The 16,487-nt window shown below is 30.6% G+C and overlaps 2 protein-coding genes across 3 annotated transcripts; one reads left to right on the forward strand and one right to left on the reverse strand.

Annotated features, from left to right (window-relative positions):
- Nucleotides 1-240: 240 nt before the first annotated feature.
- On the forward strand, nucleotides 241-3,565 carry Vha14-1 (V-type proton ATPase subunit Vha14-1). Its single transcript, XM_018459035.1, has 5 exons — nucleotides 241-401; nucleotides 2,235-2,316; nucleotides 2,566-2,648; nucleotides 2,932-3,054; nucleotides 3,175-3,565. Exons 1-5 carry the CDS (start codon nucleotides 348-350, stop codon nucleotides 3,202-3,204), a joined length of 372 nt encoding a protein of 123 aa, XP_018314537.1. The 5' UTR covers nucleotides 241-347; the 3' UTR covers nucleotides 3,205-3,565.
- A 2,884-nt stretch (nucleotides 3,566-6,449) lies between these two features.
- Nucleotides 6,450-16,419, reverse strand: gb (solute carrier family 7 member genderblind). 2 transcript variants are annotated; one of them, XM_018459032.1, is made up of 12 exons: nucleotides 16,170-16,419; nucleotides 14,311-14,438; nucleotides 12,270-12,682; nucleotides 11,920-12,142; nucleotides 11,729-11,844; nucleotides 9,395-9,520; nucleotides 9,161-9,305; nucleotides 8,926-9,049; nucleotides 7,951-8,151; nucleotides 7,620-7,769; nucleotides 7,090-7,267; nucleotides 6,450-6,630 (listed from the first exon to the last, which is right to left on the reverse strand). In XM_018459032.1, the coding sequence occupies exons 3-12, from the start codon at nucleotides 12,466-12,468 to the stop codon at nucleotides 6,566-6,568; spliced, it is 1,527 nt and encodes a 508-aa protein (XP_018314534.1). In that variant the 5' UTR covers nucleotides 12,469-12,682; nucleotides 14,311-14,438; nucleotides 16,170-16,419; the 3' UTR covers nucleotides 6,450-6,565. The 2 variants fall into 2 exon arrangements, with proteins under 2 accessions (XP_018314534.1, XP_018314535.1); XM_018459033.1 differs by lacking the exons at nucleotides 14,311-14,438; nucleotides 16,170-16,419 and having other exon boundaries at nucleotides 11,920-12,046; nucleotides 12,108-12,142; nucleotides 12,270-12,309.
- Nucleotides 16,420-16,487: the final 68 nt, after the last annotated feature.

Genomic DNA, 16,487 nt, shown 5'->3' on the forward strand with positions numbered 1-16,487 from the left:
TTAACTAACTAGTAACTTTCTATTAAATTATTTTAATTTCAGCAATGTATTTAAAGAATGATGTACTAAATTGGTAGAATAGACATTAAAATGATTAATTAAATACACATATCATGTATATGTTTACACGTTTCGCCAAAATTAAGATAATTCAATAGAAAGTTACTAGTTAGTATCCGTGGCTGCGATCCACTTGACGCTACAAACGCTTCCGTATCAAGTACACGATGTAAACTAGGCACGTGACGAGCTATGGTACGTTTCGTCAGCTGATGTGCAAACGACATTAGAATAAATTTTAGGCGAAAGCTGTTTTCGTGAGATTTAATTTATTTTCAAGACACACAATGACACTTCACTCTGCAGGAAAGGGTAAACTTTTAGCGGTAATTGGCGATGAGGTTAGTGTAAATGTAAATGTTAAATTATAATCATAATCTGATCGGAGATGTTCTCTAAAGACTCAATAGAGAATCGTGAGCTTAATGTTTTGTTCTCATAGTTGGTTTCATTGGTGTCCGCAGTCAGCAGCTGCATAATAATATATACGATTAAATTATAGTATGCATTATATATATATATATAAATGTTATATTGCTATAGTAAATAAAACTAACAACTAACAACTTGTATATGCTTGTTCCATTCAATATAATTCTGTAATGCTAAATATCACATATTTTGTAATCTTATTCTATCTTTACAATTGAGAGTATTTTTGGTAAATGTTCAGAAGTACTATCCGATAAATTCTTTTCAGTATTTATAAAAAACTAGTTATAAAAAGATTTATATGCAATGTTTTAAGAGAGGACTTATTGTTCTTAAATTTGACAATTGTATGTATTTTCTCATGTGATTTTAATTATAGCAGAGAATAGTTTAATTTAAAAATTGTATCTATAATATACAATATTCACTGCTTAGTTAATTTAAAATTATAGCAGAGGTATAAATTCCTTCTTAAAACATTGAATACTTGTCTTTTTACTAGTTTTGCTAATTACTCAAAAAAAAAGTGTTTTCTGATGGAGTAGTACTCCTTTTGAACATTTATCAGGATCTTTGCTAATTTTTTCCATAAAATTTTCATTTTTAGTATATCAGACTCATCAATTTAATAAGGTGAAAGATTTGAATAACTACTGTAAACAGTAGATTTAATTAACATGAAATTGATATTTGTAATTTTATATATATGCAATACAATTATCCAGTTTTTTTTCCATAAGAACCATACCCTCCTTCTTAAAACATTATATACATGTCTTTTTATAATTAATTTTGTTAAATCCGTATAACAAATCAAACTAACATAGATTCCTTATAAATCAAAAGAAATTGGAAAGAATAAGGACAATAGGAGTCCGGCGCAGAAGATGTTGCGCAAATAATACATCCATAAAGCGTAAAACTTCTTTATTCTACTAAACGCGCTTACATGTTTCGGCTCACTTTTGAGCCTTCTTCAGAGACAACACAAACTAACATATATAAACTGTGAATAAAAGTTATCTTGTCATGGTGAGTTCCCCCTACATCAAGAATATAAATGCCAGAAATTAAACCCAAATAAGAATGAAAGAAAAAGAAAAAAAGAAAAGAAATATTGGAAATATCGAAATAGAGAATATGGACAACTAATTTATCGAGATTACAAATGGAAAAATCTTAATCTTGAAAAATATTAGCTAAATCTAAGTGACTCACTGTGTCTGATACTGACTGGCCAACATATCAAGAACCGGTTTTTGAATTATTAATAGTAATGTTTGCGATATGGTGCTTTGTGATCATGGTGAGCGTCGTTATTTTCGAGATAATTAATTATAATCTTAAAGTTTTTTGATAAATTAGTTTTCCATGTTCTCTATTTCGATATTTCCAATATTTCCTTTCTTTTTTCTTTTTCTTTCATTCTTATTTGGGTTTAATTTCTGGCATTTATATTCTTGATGTAGGGGGAACTCACCATGACAAGATAACTTTTAATCACAGTTTATATATGTTAGTTTGTGTTGTCTCTGAAGAAGGCTCAAAAGTGAACCGAAACATGTAAGCGCGTTTAGTAGAATAAAGAAGTTTTACGCTTTATAAGTGTATTATTTGCGCGACGTCTTCTGCGCCGGACTCCTATTGCCCTTATTCTTTCCAATTTCTTTTAATTTTGTTAATTATTGACAAAACTGTGGTTTTTGATGGAGTAGTATTTCTGAACATTTACCTTATTTCAGGATACTTGCGTAGGCTTCTTGCTAGGTGGAGTTGGAGAGATAAATAAACATCGTCAAGCTAACTTTATGGTTGTCGACAAAAGTATGTATTAGTCACATATCATAATGCAAATACTTTAGCATGCAACAGCTAAGTATTCCTCATTATTTCTGAAAAAGCGACAGGCTAATTGGTTAATTACTTTAGATTAGATAATCTATTATTCTTTATTGTTGTTTTGCTCCATAAAGAAATATAATGAGTCAAAATTATATATAATTATTATGAAAAATATTCTGTATATTAAGGTAATGTACATTGTACATTAATATAAAATAATGATTTTTATAGACACAGCAGTAAGTGAAGTAGAGGATACTTTTAAGCGATTTATCAAGCGTGATGACATTGACATCATTCTTATTAACCAGAATGTAAGTAGATAATTATTTCGTCGGTAATTTTTAAATTTTTTTTTAAATCCTAACATAAGGTCTGTTTGCGTTGCTATTCCTAAAAATTTTTGCAATTAGAATGAGAAATATATATTTGAGTATTGAGAAAAGAGAGCAAAGATTCTAAATGTAAAAAGTGCAAGCAATGCAAACAGATCTATTAAATTGTACTCTGTTTATGGTAACAAAAGTAATTTCATTTAATATTAAAACAATGTTACTTTGTATCCTCTGTAATCTGACATTTAGTACTCTATCGCAGGTAGCTGAAATGATTCGTCATGTAATCGATAGTCATACTCAACCGATACCCGCTGTATTGGAAATTCCAAGTAAGGATCATCCATATGACGCCAGCAAAGATTCCATATTGAGACGTGCTAGAGTATGACATTTTATTTTATTTATTTATTGCGATTGAGATTGAACGATAGCGGATTATCGTTCAATTTAACACATTTATTCTTTTCTCTTGAAAAATCTTATTTGTTACAATTGTTTACAGGGAATGTTCAATCCAGAAGACATTCATTAATTAGTATATATATGATGTTAACAAGATTGCATCAAATGTGTACAACAGAAATGGAATTATTTGTTCGGTTCCAGTATCTATTCTCTGTTGTTTGATAAAAATGATATAAAATTACAGGCTTCTTACAATAAGCTGTTAGTGACCACTTATATCGTATTAGTAATAAGTCAGAATTATAAGTCAGAGCTGTCAAGGATGGGTACTTTTTGCTTGAAATTGAAATCGTCAGTATTCATGCCTATTACCATTCCTATTCATCACTTGATTGCTGTTTTATCATAGCGCGCGACGCTGATTCTCAGGGACGACCTGTCTGAAATTGTTAAAAGTTTTTGATCTGAGTCAATATGTTTAAAAATATTCTGTTACTAATATTATTATTCATAATGTATTTTTATAGTTCAATATATTATGAATAATAGTATCTTATAATATTAGCAATAGAATACTTTTAAACATAGAGAATGATATAGGTCAAAAACTTTTAACGATTTCAAACTAGTGTCGTGTTTGAGACAGAACGTTGCGCACTATAACAAAACAGCAATGAAATGAGGAATAGAAACGGTAATAAGCATAAATACCTACACATTTCAATTTTAAGCCAAAATATCCATTCTGAATAGTTTTGTTCTAAGTCATAAATTTTAGGAAACTTACATCTAGACTAAATCTGTATTAGATTGTTACGTTGTAATATTTCAGCCAATTAGAAGAATGGTAATTTTTAAGGCAAATAATTATATATAATGTGAATGGTCAGTTATAACGTAACCTAAATTTTAAATCGTGAGAAATATAATTTGGCCATGTCCATCTCTATGCAATTTCTGATTACTGACTCATTGTTACCTTATTACACACTACTGATTCACTTACAACTCGCTTCTTGCTTCTAATCTATTACTACGACTTATTGTAGAAAGCCCATTATAGTTAACACTGTTATGAATGAAAACTAATGAATGAGGTAGCTAGTCCTTTCACATAATTTTAAAATGTGTTCTTTATGTGAATATATACATACAGTGGCGTGCAAAAGTTTTCAGCCAGTAACATTTTGTACTTTAATTTATAAAAAAAAATCTGATCCTACTCTAGAATTTTGTACATATCAAGTTCGCTACTTCACTATATAAAAAAATTAGATATTTCTATGGTAACTCGATTAACTAAAGAATCACCTTAATGAAAATAACTATGGCTGCATTCAGCAGAACATAACAGTTTTGCAATCATTTTATAATTGTTTGCTGATATAGGACCATTCTTCTAGATCTAAAAGTATAATCTAATCAGCACGAAGAAAACTTTCAACAGTTGCAAAATAATCATTCTGCTAAACGCAGCTAATTTATATTTTGTCTAAAAATAAATAGTAAAGGACTCTTCTCTTTTTAAAAAACAATGATATAAATAAAAGGACATGTAAGAATCAATTATAAATTGTTTAAAGTTATTTATTGTCTTGACTTAAATAACTTTAAACAACTTATAATTGACTCTTACATGTCCTTTATATTTTGTATTTTGTTATAAGATGACCTCACACAATCAATAATACTGATCAGTGATATTAAATCAGTAATACTGACAGTATTAGTGATTATGTAGGGTCACCTTAAGGATATACATATACATAATGGCTTTTAATTCAAATCTTAAATGAAATGAATTATTGTTGGTCATCCTATCGTGAAATTTTATTGTATTAATTACTTGAATCTAATACTGAAAATTACATCGATACTAAATTATAATATAAATGTGCACTTATCAAAGCAACTTCGAAAACGATTTAAGAGTTTTATGTTGTTTTTTTACCATCTCAACAATTTTAACAATAATTAGAATTCTTTTAATGAAATAGAACGGAAAAGTACAATAGGTCTGCTTGCTTGAAATCTCCCAAAGTTTTTGTATTTAAAACGGATAATCATATGTTCGAGTATTGAAGAGAGAAAGCGAAGGTACTGAGCGTAAAAAGTTGTAACGTTCTATGTTTTCGGCACAGAGCGAAATGAAGTGGGATGTTGAACGGTTCGTCAAGAGGATTCTTCAGCCGAAATAAATAACCAGAGATATAGGGTGTGAGAGACTAACTGTTATTAAGAAAAACCGCCAATACTGACAATTATTGATATTTTTATTTGAAATTTTCAGGAAAAAATTGAAAAATGATTTTATTTCACTAAACAAACTCATTGTTCGATGATACCACCCTTGGCCTTGATGATAGTATTGAGTCTGATGAACGCATCGCACGCTGCACGAATGTGGGATTACGGGATTAGCTGCTATTCTCGGCGAAGATATGTTTTGGCGAAGGGGTATTTTGCAGGCCAGGGTGTCCTCTAAAAAAACATCGAAGTTTAGACGCGCTCAAAACATGTCTTCGCTGAGAATGGCAGCTAATTCCGCAAACCCACATTCGTGCAGCGTGCAATGCGTTCACCAGCAGACTCAATACTATCATCAAGGCCAAGGATGGTATCATCGAACATGAGTTTGTTTAGTGAAATAAAATCATTTTTCAATTTTTTCCTGAAAATTTCAAATAAAAATGTCAATAATTGTCAGTATTGGCGTTTTTTCTTAGTAACAATTAGTCCCTCGCACCCTGTAAATTAAGCAACGTTCTTATACAGAATGATTTGTATCGCTCTACCGAGACGGCGAAGGCGTAGAAACGTTTTGGCTCACAAGCCAAGTTTTAAACAGACCTGCTCTAGGAAGTTAGAAAGTCGAAGAGAATAGGAGGCTTAAGCAAGAAAGGGATTTACAATGCAATCTTCTTTCGTAATTACAAATTTAATATATACATTTATATTTTCTATTACGATATACTGACATTAAATACAGCTTTTGCAATATAAAGCTGCTTATAAAACTTCTTCACATATTAGTATATTATAAATACTTAATATATATAATATATATAATAGCATCAAAAATGTAAATCAATATAATTAATAAAGAATAATATTAATAATACTGTAGCACACAAAAACAAAAGATATATTGAATCCTTTGGCATATTGAAAATCAAAATGCAATTATCAGATCTATTCAATTCTATAAACAGTATATCACGTAATATTCTTTCACTTTTCACATTCTTCTTTACTGTTATGTAATTTTTAGATAAGTATAATAAATATCTTTAGGATTCTCTGTGGTTGTATTCATTATTCTTTATATGTTCTTGCTTTTTTTAGATTATTGATATTTTTAAATTTTGATTCCTATATGTAAAATCATAAATTGGTTTTTCTGAAATCTTAAAATAATTTGGCAAATGTATAACATCGTATTCGATCGAATTAATTGAATTGAATGATGAAGTAGAATTGCCGTTTATTTAATTAATTTCAAGTTCTTCCCTTGCAGACAGAAATACCTTCTGTACAGCGTGAGTAGCTTTAACTGAAAATAAAATAGAAAAATAAATGAAATACATAATTAAACAGACATATTCTGAACCTTTCTATTTTTCATTTTTTTCTCTATGTAAATTTGTAATCTCTGTTGTGCTGTTTTTCTACTTTATATTTGTGTGTGTTACTTAAATACGCAAATAGCAATATTATTATATGCAATAAAAACATTACCATTTGCTATTAGAGTGTGTCTTCCAACGAGCGACACAGTGCGACACAGTGATCATGTCATTTTTTTGTTTAAAATTGGCAAACAAGGATATAATGATTCATTGTCACACCGTGTTATTTGTGTCGCTTATTGAAAGGCACACAGAATTGACTGCAAAGAAAGTTCAGAATAAGAGAATTGTTTAATGACATAAGAGAAGTAGTGTAGGAAAATTTAAATAAATGTATAAATAATGAATAAACTTAATCAATTGCATTTGTAAGAATTACGAACTGTTAATTTTTTGGAACCACAATGGTTTGCTTTTCCAAGCAACACCGATGACATATGCGGGTATACCAGACACAGTGATCAGAATGCCCATACCAACTTCATATGGTCTTTGGTAGCATGGTACAATAACCAGAAAAGCACATAATGCTACGAACAGTATAGGTATCCATAATGGTATCTGAGAAGTTTCAATGACACACACACATATATATATATATATATACACACACACTTCATATGCAGATAGAGCATACTAAATTGAGTCAAAAGACCTCTATAATTTTTTAGTTTTAAACTTGATACAAAATGGCTCAAATAATTTAAAATTAAAACAATAAAAACAACAGAAATACGAGCTAAGCTTGATTCATAGCTAAAGTAAAGAGCCTTACAATAAAGTTTAATTTGAGAGTACATGTATTTATTAGGTCTATCTCTGTTAGTTTATAAGGTAAAAAGTGGTGGCCACTTATACGATAATACCTTGTATATACACTGTTTAATACTTTTATGTATGTGAAGTACATTACCTTGATTGGTCGTTCCATATTAGGTCTTTTATAACGCAGCCATAAAATTCCAGCTATCGAGATCATAATGAAGAATGATTCTACTATACTGCAGTACGTAATCAGTACAAATATATCACCCGTGCATAACATTATGAGGGATAGAATACACTGCAAATGCGAAAAGATTGATTTATGATACAAAGAAAAGAATTTATTTTAACGTATAAAAAAAAAATAAGAAAACTCCTAATTTTTGTTTTCCTAAAGTCATAATTCAATATAGCTGTTATAAGAAAGATTAAAAGCCTTAAAAATTTAATTAGCAGACATAATTTAGCATTGTACACACCAGAAATATTAAAGCAGGCATAGGTGTGAATCTAGTCATATTGATGTGGCTTAACATTGAGGGAAAGTGGCCATTTCTGGCACCGACGAAGCACATTCTGGATGATGTCATAATATGAACGCTCAATCCACCAAAAGCAGACACAGCTACCATTACAGGTATTATCCAAGCCATATATCCGAGAAGTTGATTTCCAAAAGTCTAATAAAAAGACTAAATTTTGTATATGTTTGATAATACATGCTACTGAAATCTAACTAATAAATTGTTACACAGGATGTTCGGTCCATATCAGATTTGTTCGCGTCGCAAGCTCCAACATGCTCCAACATGCTTCTACCATAGCTCCTATTCACTCTATCAAGCGCGTTGGAGTGAGTAAGAGCTATGGTAGGAGCATATTGGAACATGTTGGAGCATGCGACGCGAACAAATCTATCATCTTTTGTAGGTAGACTAAACTGATTGTGAGTCAAAAAGTCCTCTGGTACCATTTTATAATTTTCGTAACAGTTAATAAGAAATTAATTCCTAAAGATTACGCGCTCAATCGGTGATTATTAATTAATTTCTTTTTCCAGGAACTCGGACCGAAATTGCATTATGGATTAAAATTTCGGCCTGATCGAATCACGTATGGACCGAAGCTACTCAACTTTCGGTTACAGTGTCGGTTCCAGTTTTTTCAATGACAACAGTGACCGTTACAGGTATAATTACCGAAATTAAAAAAGATCGAAAAGGATCGAAATCCAAATGGACCCGACCTGTTACGATAAAAGAATTAGAACCAAAAGTCGGATTTAGCTTCGGACCGTTATCCGGACCAAAATTTTTTGGTCCGAATCCTTGTTTTTAACTAAAAGACAAAATGGTATAAGACTTTGATACTAAATTTATTTCGCTCTATCAGCCCATAAGAAATAATATGGTCATTACCGGACATCTTGTACATTGAATAAAAATATTACTTACCACAGCGATAGCATTGGAAGCGATCATAGCAGTCGGAGTTAGAACGGTCAGATAAGCAACATTTGCCATAACATATATTAAGGTCACTAGCGGCAGTGATATGTAAATTGCACGTGGTAAATTTCTGTTGAGAAGTCAATCAATTAATTTGATGATTAAGGAGTAAAATCGATATCGAAGTTTCGATTTTTTTCTTTTTTTTATAGTAGAAAGATTAATCATCTTTGTAACTTACACATAAGGATTTTTTAGTTCTTCCGTCATAAAATTCAAATAATTCCATCCTGAATAAGAAAATATACCAGAGTAAAAAGCTACAGCGATTTTTCCAGGATCGATGTTTGTGTTTTCGAAACTATTTTCAAAGTTTTCTTTGTGTCCTAATTAACATAACAGATTAAAAAGAATAATATTTTTAGTAAACGATTAAAATTTTATTAAGAATTGGAAGATTTACTAAGAAACGTACCTATGCAAAGCCAGATTAATCCAGCTATAATAATAATCATTAATGCCCCAACTTTAGCAAACATAAATACATTCTGCATTTTTGATGTCTCTTTTACGTCGTAACAATTGAGGAAAGTGAGGAAACCTACATGGGTGAACACAGTAGATTTTATATATTAAATTAAATAAAGCCATCCTCAAGCAATATGTTTAATTATATTTAAATTATTTAAATTTAGCTATATTTATGTTTAAACAAGGTTGACAAAAACACAGTTTTTTCAGAAAAACCTAAATTTTTGTAGGTTTTTGTAGTTTGTGAGTTTTTATTCTAGGACTTTAGTACAGTCATCTATTGTTTTAAAAGTGTAGTATCTGTTCGACAAAAACATAACCTCAAAAAGTTGTCCAACAGATACTAACAGGATTTAGGACCAAGATTTTATTAATACCATTTATGTTAATTTTTAAATCAGGCTGGTAACAGTCTACCTTACAGTACTATTGCAATTATTAAGTGTAATATTATCTATATTTTTTCGTAGATTGATATAATTATTTAGTTACATTATATATATTGTATAACTTATATAACTTAATTATATATGTATTATGAGTTTAATAAATTGATAATTAAGTGATAAATATGTTACTTTTATTCAGTTTTTGTTTAAAAATGCCAAGGTATATTATACAAAACAATGAAATTTGACATGCATCTGGATTTTTATAATTTGTACTTGGATTTTTGCATTTGGGTTTTTGTACAAAAGCACCCAGTGAGTTTTTATAAACTGGGTTTTTCTGTATCCATCCTGTATTTAAATATATCCACGCGAGTGGTTATTTACTTTTAAGCGCATATTTACATTAAAATAATTATGTACTGTATCTTAAACAGATGGTGCGGTAATTAGAGTTTAATTTTGCGAATATAGAGCTCTAATGACCGGAATTTCCGTTAGACCAATGTGCATAATGAAGTTACATCCTACACGAGGTGACACTGTTTTTCCAAAATAAATTGGATCTAGATCAGAGAAGATCGATAAAAAATCCGACCCAACGTAGGACTGGTAATCCAACTCTGCGATCATCAACAATACTCAGAATTTCCTCAGCAGCCTCGGACAGGACAGAAACAAAGACAACAAAGGGCTATGGATACGGATATAGAAAGAGGAAAATATTAAGATTGCTATCTGGAACATCAGGAATAGTTTGTCAGGAAAATAAGACAAAATAATAGAAATAATGGACAAAAGGAAGATAATTAGTACTATCAGAAATAAAAAGAAGAAACTGAAAGGAACCATGATATAGGCAACAAAATTATGATTTGAAGCGGAGTACCTCAGAATCAAAGAGCGAAAGCAGAAGTAGCGGTATTAATAGGTAGAAGATGGAGAAACGATATTATTACAAATATGTAGGGGACTTCTGTATTATGGGCGTCTGTGCCCCAGAGGAAGGGAAAAAGGAAGAAACAGAAAATTATAAAAACATACAATGGAATAAACAAAAGCCACTATATCGTGATAACAGGAGACTTAAATGTGAAAGTAGGGAACGATCGATGATGTCATAGAAAATCAGGAACAACTGACAGTTAATAACAATAGGAGAAGACTGCGACATTATTGGACTATCAATAATTTAAAAGTGATAAACACTTTTTTTAGAAAGTGGGATCAACAAATACACATGGATAATCAGATGACAATGGAGCCTAATTGATTACGTTATAGTAAATAAAAAATATAATGGCATTTCATGGCAAGAATAGCATCGGATTAAAAATAAGTTTGAAAAATACAACATTGGAACAAGTCCTCCACTTCAAATATTTAGGCTACAAGATCACCTATCAATAGAGATATCGAAAATAAACTGAGGAACTCATAAAAATATACGGAACAATTAGAAGAGCTTTAGACAACCAATGCAGAAAGGAAACTCTCTTAAAGTTCTATAAAATCATGGCTGTGTCAACATAATTATATGAATACGAAGCTTGAGTGATGAGATAACAGAATGCAAAGAAAATCCAAATAGTGGAGATGAGATTTCTGAGAAGTGTTAGAGGATGTACAAGAGCATATGAAATGACGCCATCAGACAGGATTTAGGAGTCCACACTATGGAGGAGAAAATACAGAGAGGTACTATGAACACGTAATTCGCATGGAAGACGCGAGATTGCCAAAGATGGCACTTAACTATCGACCCAAAGGAAGGCGAGACATTGGACGTCTAAGAAAGAAATGGACTGTTGAATAGGAATATAGGTCGTAGAGCCTAATCCGTTTAGAAGTTGATGATGATGATCTTTAACAAAACATTAAAAACTCACATATACTTAGTGCAGCGATTAATCGCACACCATAAACCGGAGTGTCGCAATTAAGAAAAAATGGTTGTACAACATACTGAGCAAATGTCAGTCCCATGATAGCGTTTGTTGTAGGTCTGTAAGCAATAAAGATATGTTTTTCTACCAATATTATACATTGATTAATAAAATTTAATTTGAAATTTACTTACACAAAAATTAAATTAGCAGCCCATAAATATAGAAATGAAGGCAATGCGCCAAAAGCTTCATGAATATAAGCATAATCTCCACCACTGCGAGGTATACTAGTACCCAATTCTGCATAACATAAGGCACCTACCATAGAGAGCAGGCCACAAAGTACCCATATAATCAGAGATAATCCTACACTACCTACTTCTTGTATTACTCCCTTTGGTGAAATAAAAATGCCTGCAAATATATATAATTTAGCAGAAATTCAATACAATTGTACAAAACCATAAAATACATAAGAGTACGCTGCAGTTTTAAAAACTATTTTGAATTTTTATTTATTGAAAATTTGAGTTAAATATACCTGAGCCAAATATAATTCCCAATATGATAGCTACTCCTTCCAAAAGGCCTAATTGCTTTTTCATTTGTACCTTGCCCATCGGTTTTTGCTGATTATCAGATGGCAAGCGAATGAATTCTTCGTTAAACGAATGAGTCCTTCGTTCTGAATTTATTCGTTGTATCTCTTTTGAAGATTCATCTGATAGTTCTTTCACCATTTTTGCAAAGCAATATTTGTCTTTAAGAAAAATACTGTTATCTTTATAGAAGATATCTTTTCAGTCAAGATATTGTATAATTTAAGATGCTCTTTGCTTAACTTTTAATTTAATTTTTTAATTTTATTATATGGATTAAGAGATAAAGATTGTCACAGTTGATTCATGGGAGGTTGATATAGGCAGGATATTTTAATTGTATCAGTTACATTACCTGAAAGTATAAATATTAATTCTGTAAAGTTCTCTTTAGATAATTTAAAATTTGTAAGAATTTGTCAATTGTATTTATAATGTCATTTGTTCTTTAAAATCTATAACCATAAAGATCATGAAACTAGTATACACATTAAAATACGTACAGACAGATAATATGGCAGTTAGGTTTTTAAGAAATACCATATTATGCGGAATCGTGTTATACAAGAGATCAAAAATTAATACAACAAACAAACTTGGATTTCATAAACTAATAAAACACATTGGTTTTATAACTATGGGAAATGACACGTTAACTTTTGAAAACACTTTCGTGCTTAATTGCGCAGTGAAAAAGAAAATAATTAGCACGTACAATATTTAAAGGGAAACCTGATGAAGAAGGGCCAAAAGTACATAATTTTTTAGAATTTTTTTCTCAAATAACATAAAATCAATCGTTTCCAAATTTTAAGGACGTTTTACTACACATTTCAACTCTAAAAAATAATTCTTTTTGTTAAATAATATTGATTTTTTATTATAAAAATGGGGGTATGATTATAAGTGCGTTCCGTTGCAGTTGTTCCATTTTGAAAATTTTGACCCTCTAAACCAGGTTCCCCCCTTAAGGCTTCTGAGGCTGTGATCCAAATTTACTGCCAGCACAGAAAATGCTACAGTTTACGTTACTTGCACTATAGATTTTAAGTACTGGCAGTCAATTTTGGAACACACAGCCTGAGTAGTGACCACAGCCATATTGAATCATGACGTCAGAAACGAGAAAAGACACGTTAATTTTTATTACGCGCTATTTGTAAATAAAGATAATTTGGATAAAATAAAATGATGAGAGTGCTTTAAATTATTTGTAAAAATGGACGAAAACTATGCTTATCCCGCCTGACAGTCAGTAAATAATCGTAAGAATAATAAAAGGCTCGTGAAGTGCTTATACATATTCAATGCGCATGCGTAGCCTAGTTCACTTACACGTACCTTTTATTACTTTTATGATTATTTACTATCAGGGAGGATAAGCATAGTTTTCGTCCATTTTTACAAATGTTTTAAAGCAATCTCATCATTGTTTTATTTAAATTGTCTTTATTTGTAAATGGCACGTAATAGAAATTAACGTGTCACTCCTCGCTTCTGACGTTACGATTCGAAATATGGCTGTGGTCACTACTCAGGAACCTTAAATAATGTACAAACTAATTACTTTCTTTTTCATCGCTACACAAGTAAGCACGAATTTTCTTGATTATAAAATGTACTTTATTTTCTGAAAATTTTGAAACATTTAAATGTTTATATTTTCCAAAAAATCTGTAATTTTCACTCATTTACATTTTTTTATACATCTTTATAAATTTCCTATAGAGTTAAATGTTTATTCACGTTTTTATGCTTCTCTCTCTCTTTTAGTGAAAGGTTTTATATTTAAAAAATAGAATTCCAATGCTCTCAGCCAAGTTTATGTCTTTTTGCATTTTTAAGTAAAATTTTGAACAGAATTTTCATCAGAGTTCTCATTCTCTGAATTAGTTTTATTTTGACTCAGATGTCATTTCAATCAAATCTGCTTCATTAGTCTTATGTCTCCTTCCCTTTTTTGTACTAATAATACTTGATTACCTTCATTAGTCATATCAAAGCATCAATCCTCTATGCATGTTAGAGTAAAATCATATTGTGGGGATACTGTGTTATACAGGAAATACGTGTATATACAAACATTTAAAAATACAAATTCTATGTTGAATCTAAATCAAATCAGCAAATTATAAATCATAGAATACAGCTTGCTTCAAGGCTTTAAACTTGAAATATCATATAATCGCATAATGATGTAAAATAATATTACAATATTATACAAAAAATAATCTATAGCTTTTAAAAATGTGAGAACACGATCAGTACGAACTAGAAATTAAGTGCCTATAACGGTCAAAGCTAAATCTTTAATGCTTAAATAATTCAATGTGAATTTATACATATATGCTATATATGTATGTACATGCATGTATACCATATTTGTAGTTATTCGAACTGCGCGCCGAATTGGTTTTCCGGACTTATAAACGCACTTAAACTATTGTAATAATATCACAAATTAAACTATATTGACAAGCAATTTTTAATAACTTGATGCTCAATCAGGCATCATATTGGAAAGATGTTAATATACTGAAAAACTGTAAATAAATTTGCCTCGGTAGTCTAAAGGCTTAGGACGCTTGTAGGGAATACAAAAGATCCGAGTTTGACTTCTGGCCGAAGTAATCTTTTTCGTAATAAATTATTTACAGTTTTTTAGCACATTAACGTTTTTTTAATATGATGCCTGATTGAGCATCAAATTATTAAAAATTGCTTGTCAATATAGTTTAATTTGTGATATTATTACAGTAGTTTAATTACGTTTATAAGTCCAGAAAACCAATTCGGCGCAAAGTTCGAATGACTATAAATATATGCATGTATGTACATATAGTATACACACATATATATATAAAATTCACATTGAATTATTTAAAGCATCCCTGATAGCAAAATGTTAGCAATTTGGGGCCAAATTGGCAACTCGATCAGATTTTGACTACAAAACCATAGCCATCTGTCCGCATTTGGCTATGGATTTGTCGACAAAGCCTGTTAACAGACTATGCTAGCAGGTTGGTGGCAAAAATCGAGTATGCTCGAATCAGGTACTGTTCTCAATCTGTTCTCAATATATCGTCAGGTTATGCAGGAAGCATTTGTTAGATTTCTGCAGATTTGGGAAGCGTTACTTTTTACAATAAACATGACGTTGCAATTTTTTATAACTAAACGCTAAGGTTGCAACGTCATTATCAAATTGTTTATTATAAAAAGTAACGGAAAAAATAACGCTTCTCCCAACTCTGGATTTCTGCTACCAATCTACTGACATAGCATGTCTAACAGACTTTGTCATATTACTGATAGCAATTTGCTGACAATGTCAAATAATACAAACTCTGTGTAAAATTTGTTGCCTTTCTGCAATCAGAAATTGATAGTAGGCCCTGCTCCAAATCTGTCTCTGCAGACTTTGCTATCAGGGATTAAAGATCTAGCTTCGACCATTATAGGCATTTAATTTCTAGTTCGTATTGTGTTCTTACATGTACGGTCTAAAATAAGATTCTTATTATTTTAAAAATGTAATTTATTATAAAAAATAATTATCCTAATAATGGTTAATAAAATTTCGTTTAATAGTTTATTTAATAGTTTAATACTTTTGCAGAAGAAAAAACTTAATGTCACAGCAAAAGAATAAAGTTCTGATTTATATAGACCTACAAGGTGACACTACAATCGAACATCTAGAATATTTTATTTTTAATAATACGAAAAAATGTTTCAAATAAAAGTGGAACGATTTCGAGGGGAACTTATTCTGGTCACGTTTTTTTTTTCTAGGTGGAAATGTCACAAACGGTAAATGTTGATAAGAGCCCGTTCACCTCAAATTTTGATAAAAATACACAGAATTGATGCGTTTTCACGTAAAAATAAAGTGACAAGAATATAAGTGTCGCTCTGCTTCGAAATAAATCGTTAAAGTTGACAACTATTAAGGTTAGGAAATCTGTCTCGGCTGCGAAATGCTGCGATATACTGCGGTCACATTTCCATGCTCTATGGCTACATGCGCATGCGTTTTAGGTATTTGTCTGTTTTAAAAACATAAATTTTCTGCTTTAACCTTTACAATATCATAGGCGATTTTTGGCGTGCTTCTGGTATAGCAACCAAAAGCAACCGCGACTAAGGTTATCTTC

This window comes from Mycetomoellerius zeteki, unplaced genomic scaffold (assembly GCF_001594055.1).
Source record: "Mycetomoellerius zeteki isolate Tzet28-1 unplaced genomic scaffold, Tzet1.0 scaffold79, whole genome shotgun sequence".
NCBI classification, from domain to species: domain Eukaryota; kingdom Metazoa; phylum Arthropoda; class Insecta; order Hymenoptera; family Formicidae; genus Mycetomoellerius; species Mycetomoellerius zeteki.

What these genes read in the sequence shown, in the direction of transcription:
- Vha14-1 (XM_018459035.1), top strand. Translation starts at nt 348, where the DNA reads ATGACACTTCACTCTGCAGGAAAGGGTAAACTTTTAGCGGTAATTGGC. An exon ending in TAGCGGTAATTGGCGATGAG is followed by an intron (nt 402 to 2,234) that starts GTTAGTGTAAAT and finishes ACCTTATTTCAG; the next exon opens with GATACTTGCGTAGGCTTCTT. An exon ending in CTTTATGGTTGTCGACAAAA is followed by an intron (nt 2,317 to 2,565) that starts GTATGTATTAGT and finishes TGATTTTTATAG; the next exon opens with ACACAGCAGTAAGTGAAGTA.
- gb (XM_018459032.1), bottom strand. Translation starts at nt 12,468, where the DNA reads ATGGTGAAAGAACTATCAGATGAATCTTCAAAAGAGATACAACGAATA. An exon ending in TGCCTGCTTTAATATTTCTG is followed by an intron (nt 7,770 to 7,950) that starts GTGTGTACAATG and finishes TCGCATTTGCAG; the next exon opens with TGTATTCTATCCCTCATAAT. An exon ending in GTGGTTCCAAAAAATTAACA is followed by an intron (nt 6,631 to 7,089) that starts GTTCGTAATTCT and finishes TTTTATTTTCAG; the next exon opens with TTAAAGCTACTCACGCTGTA.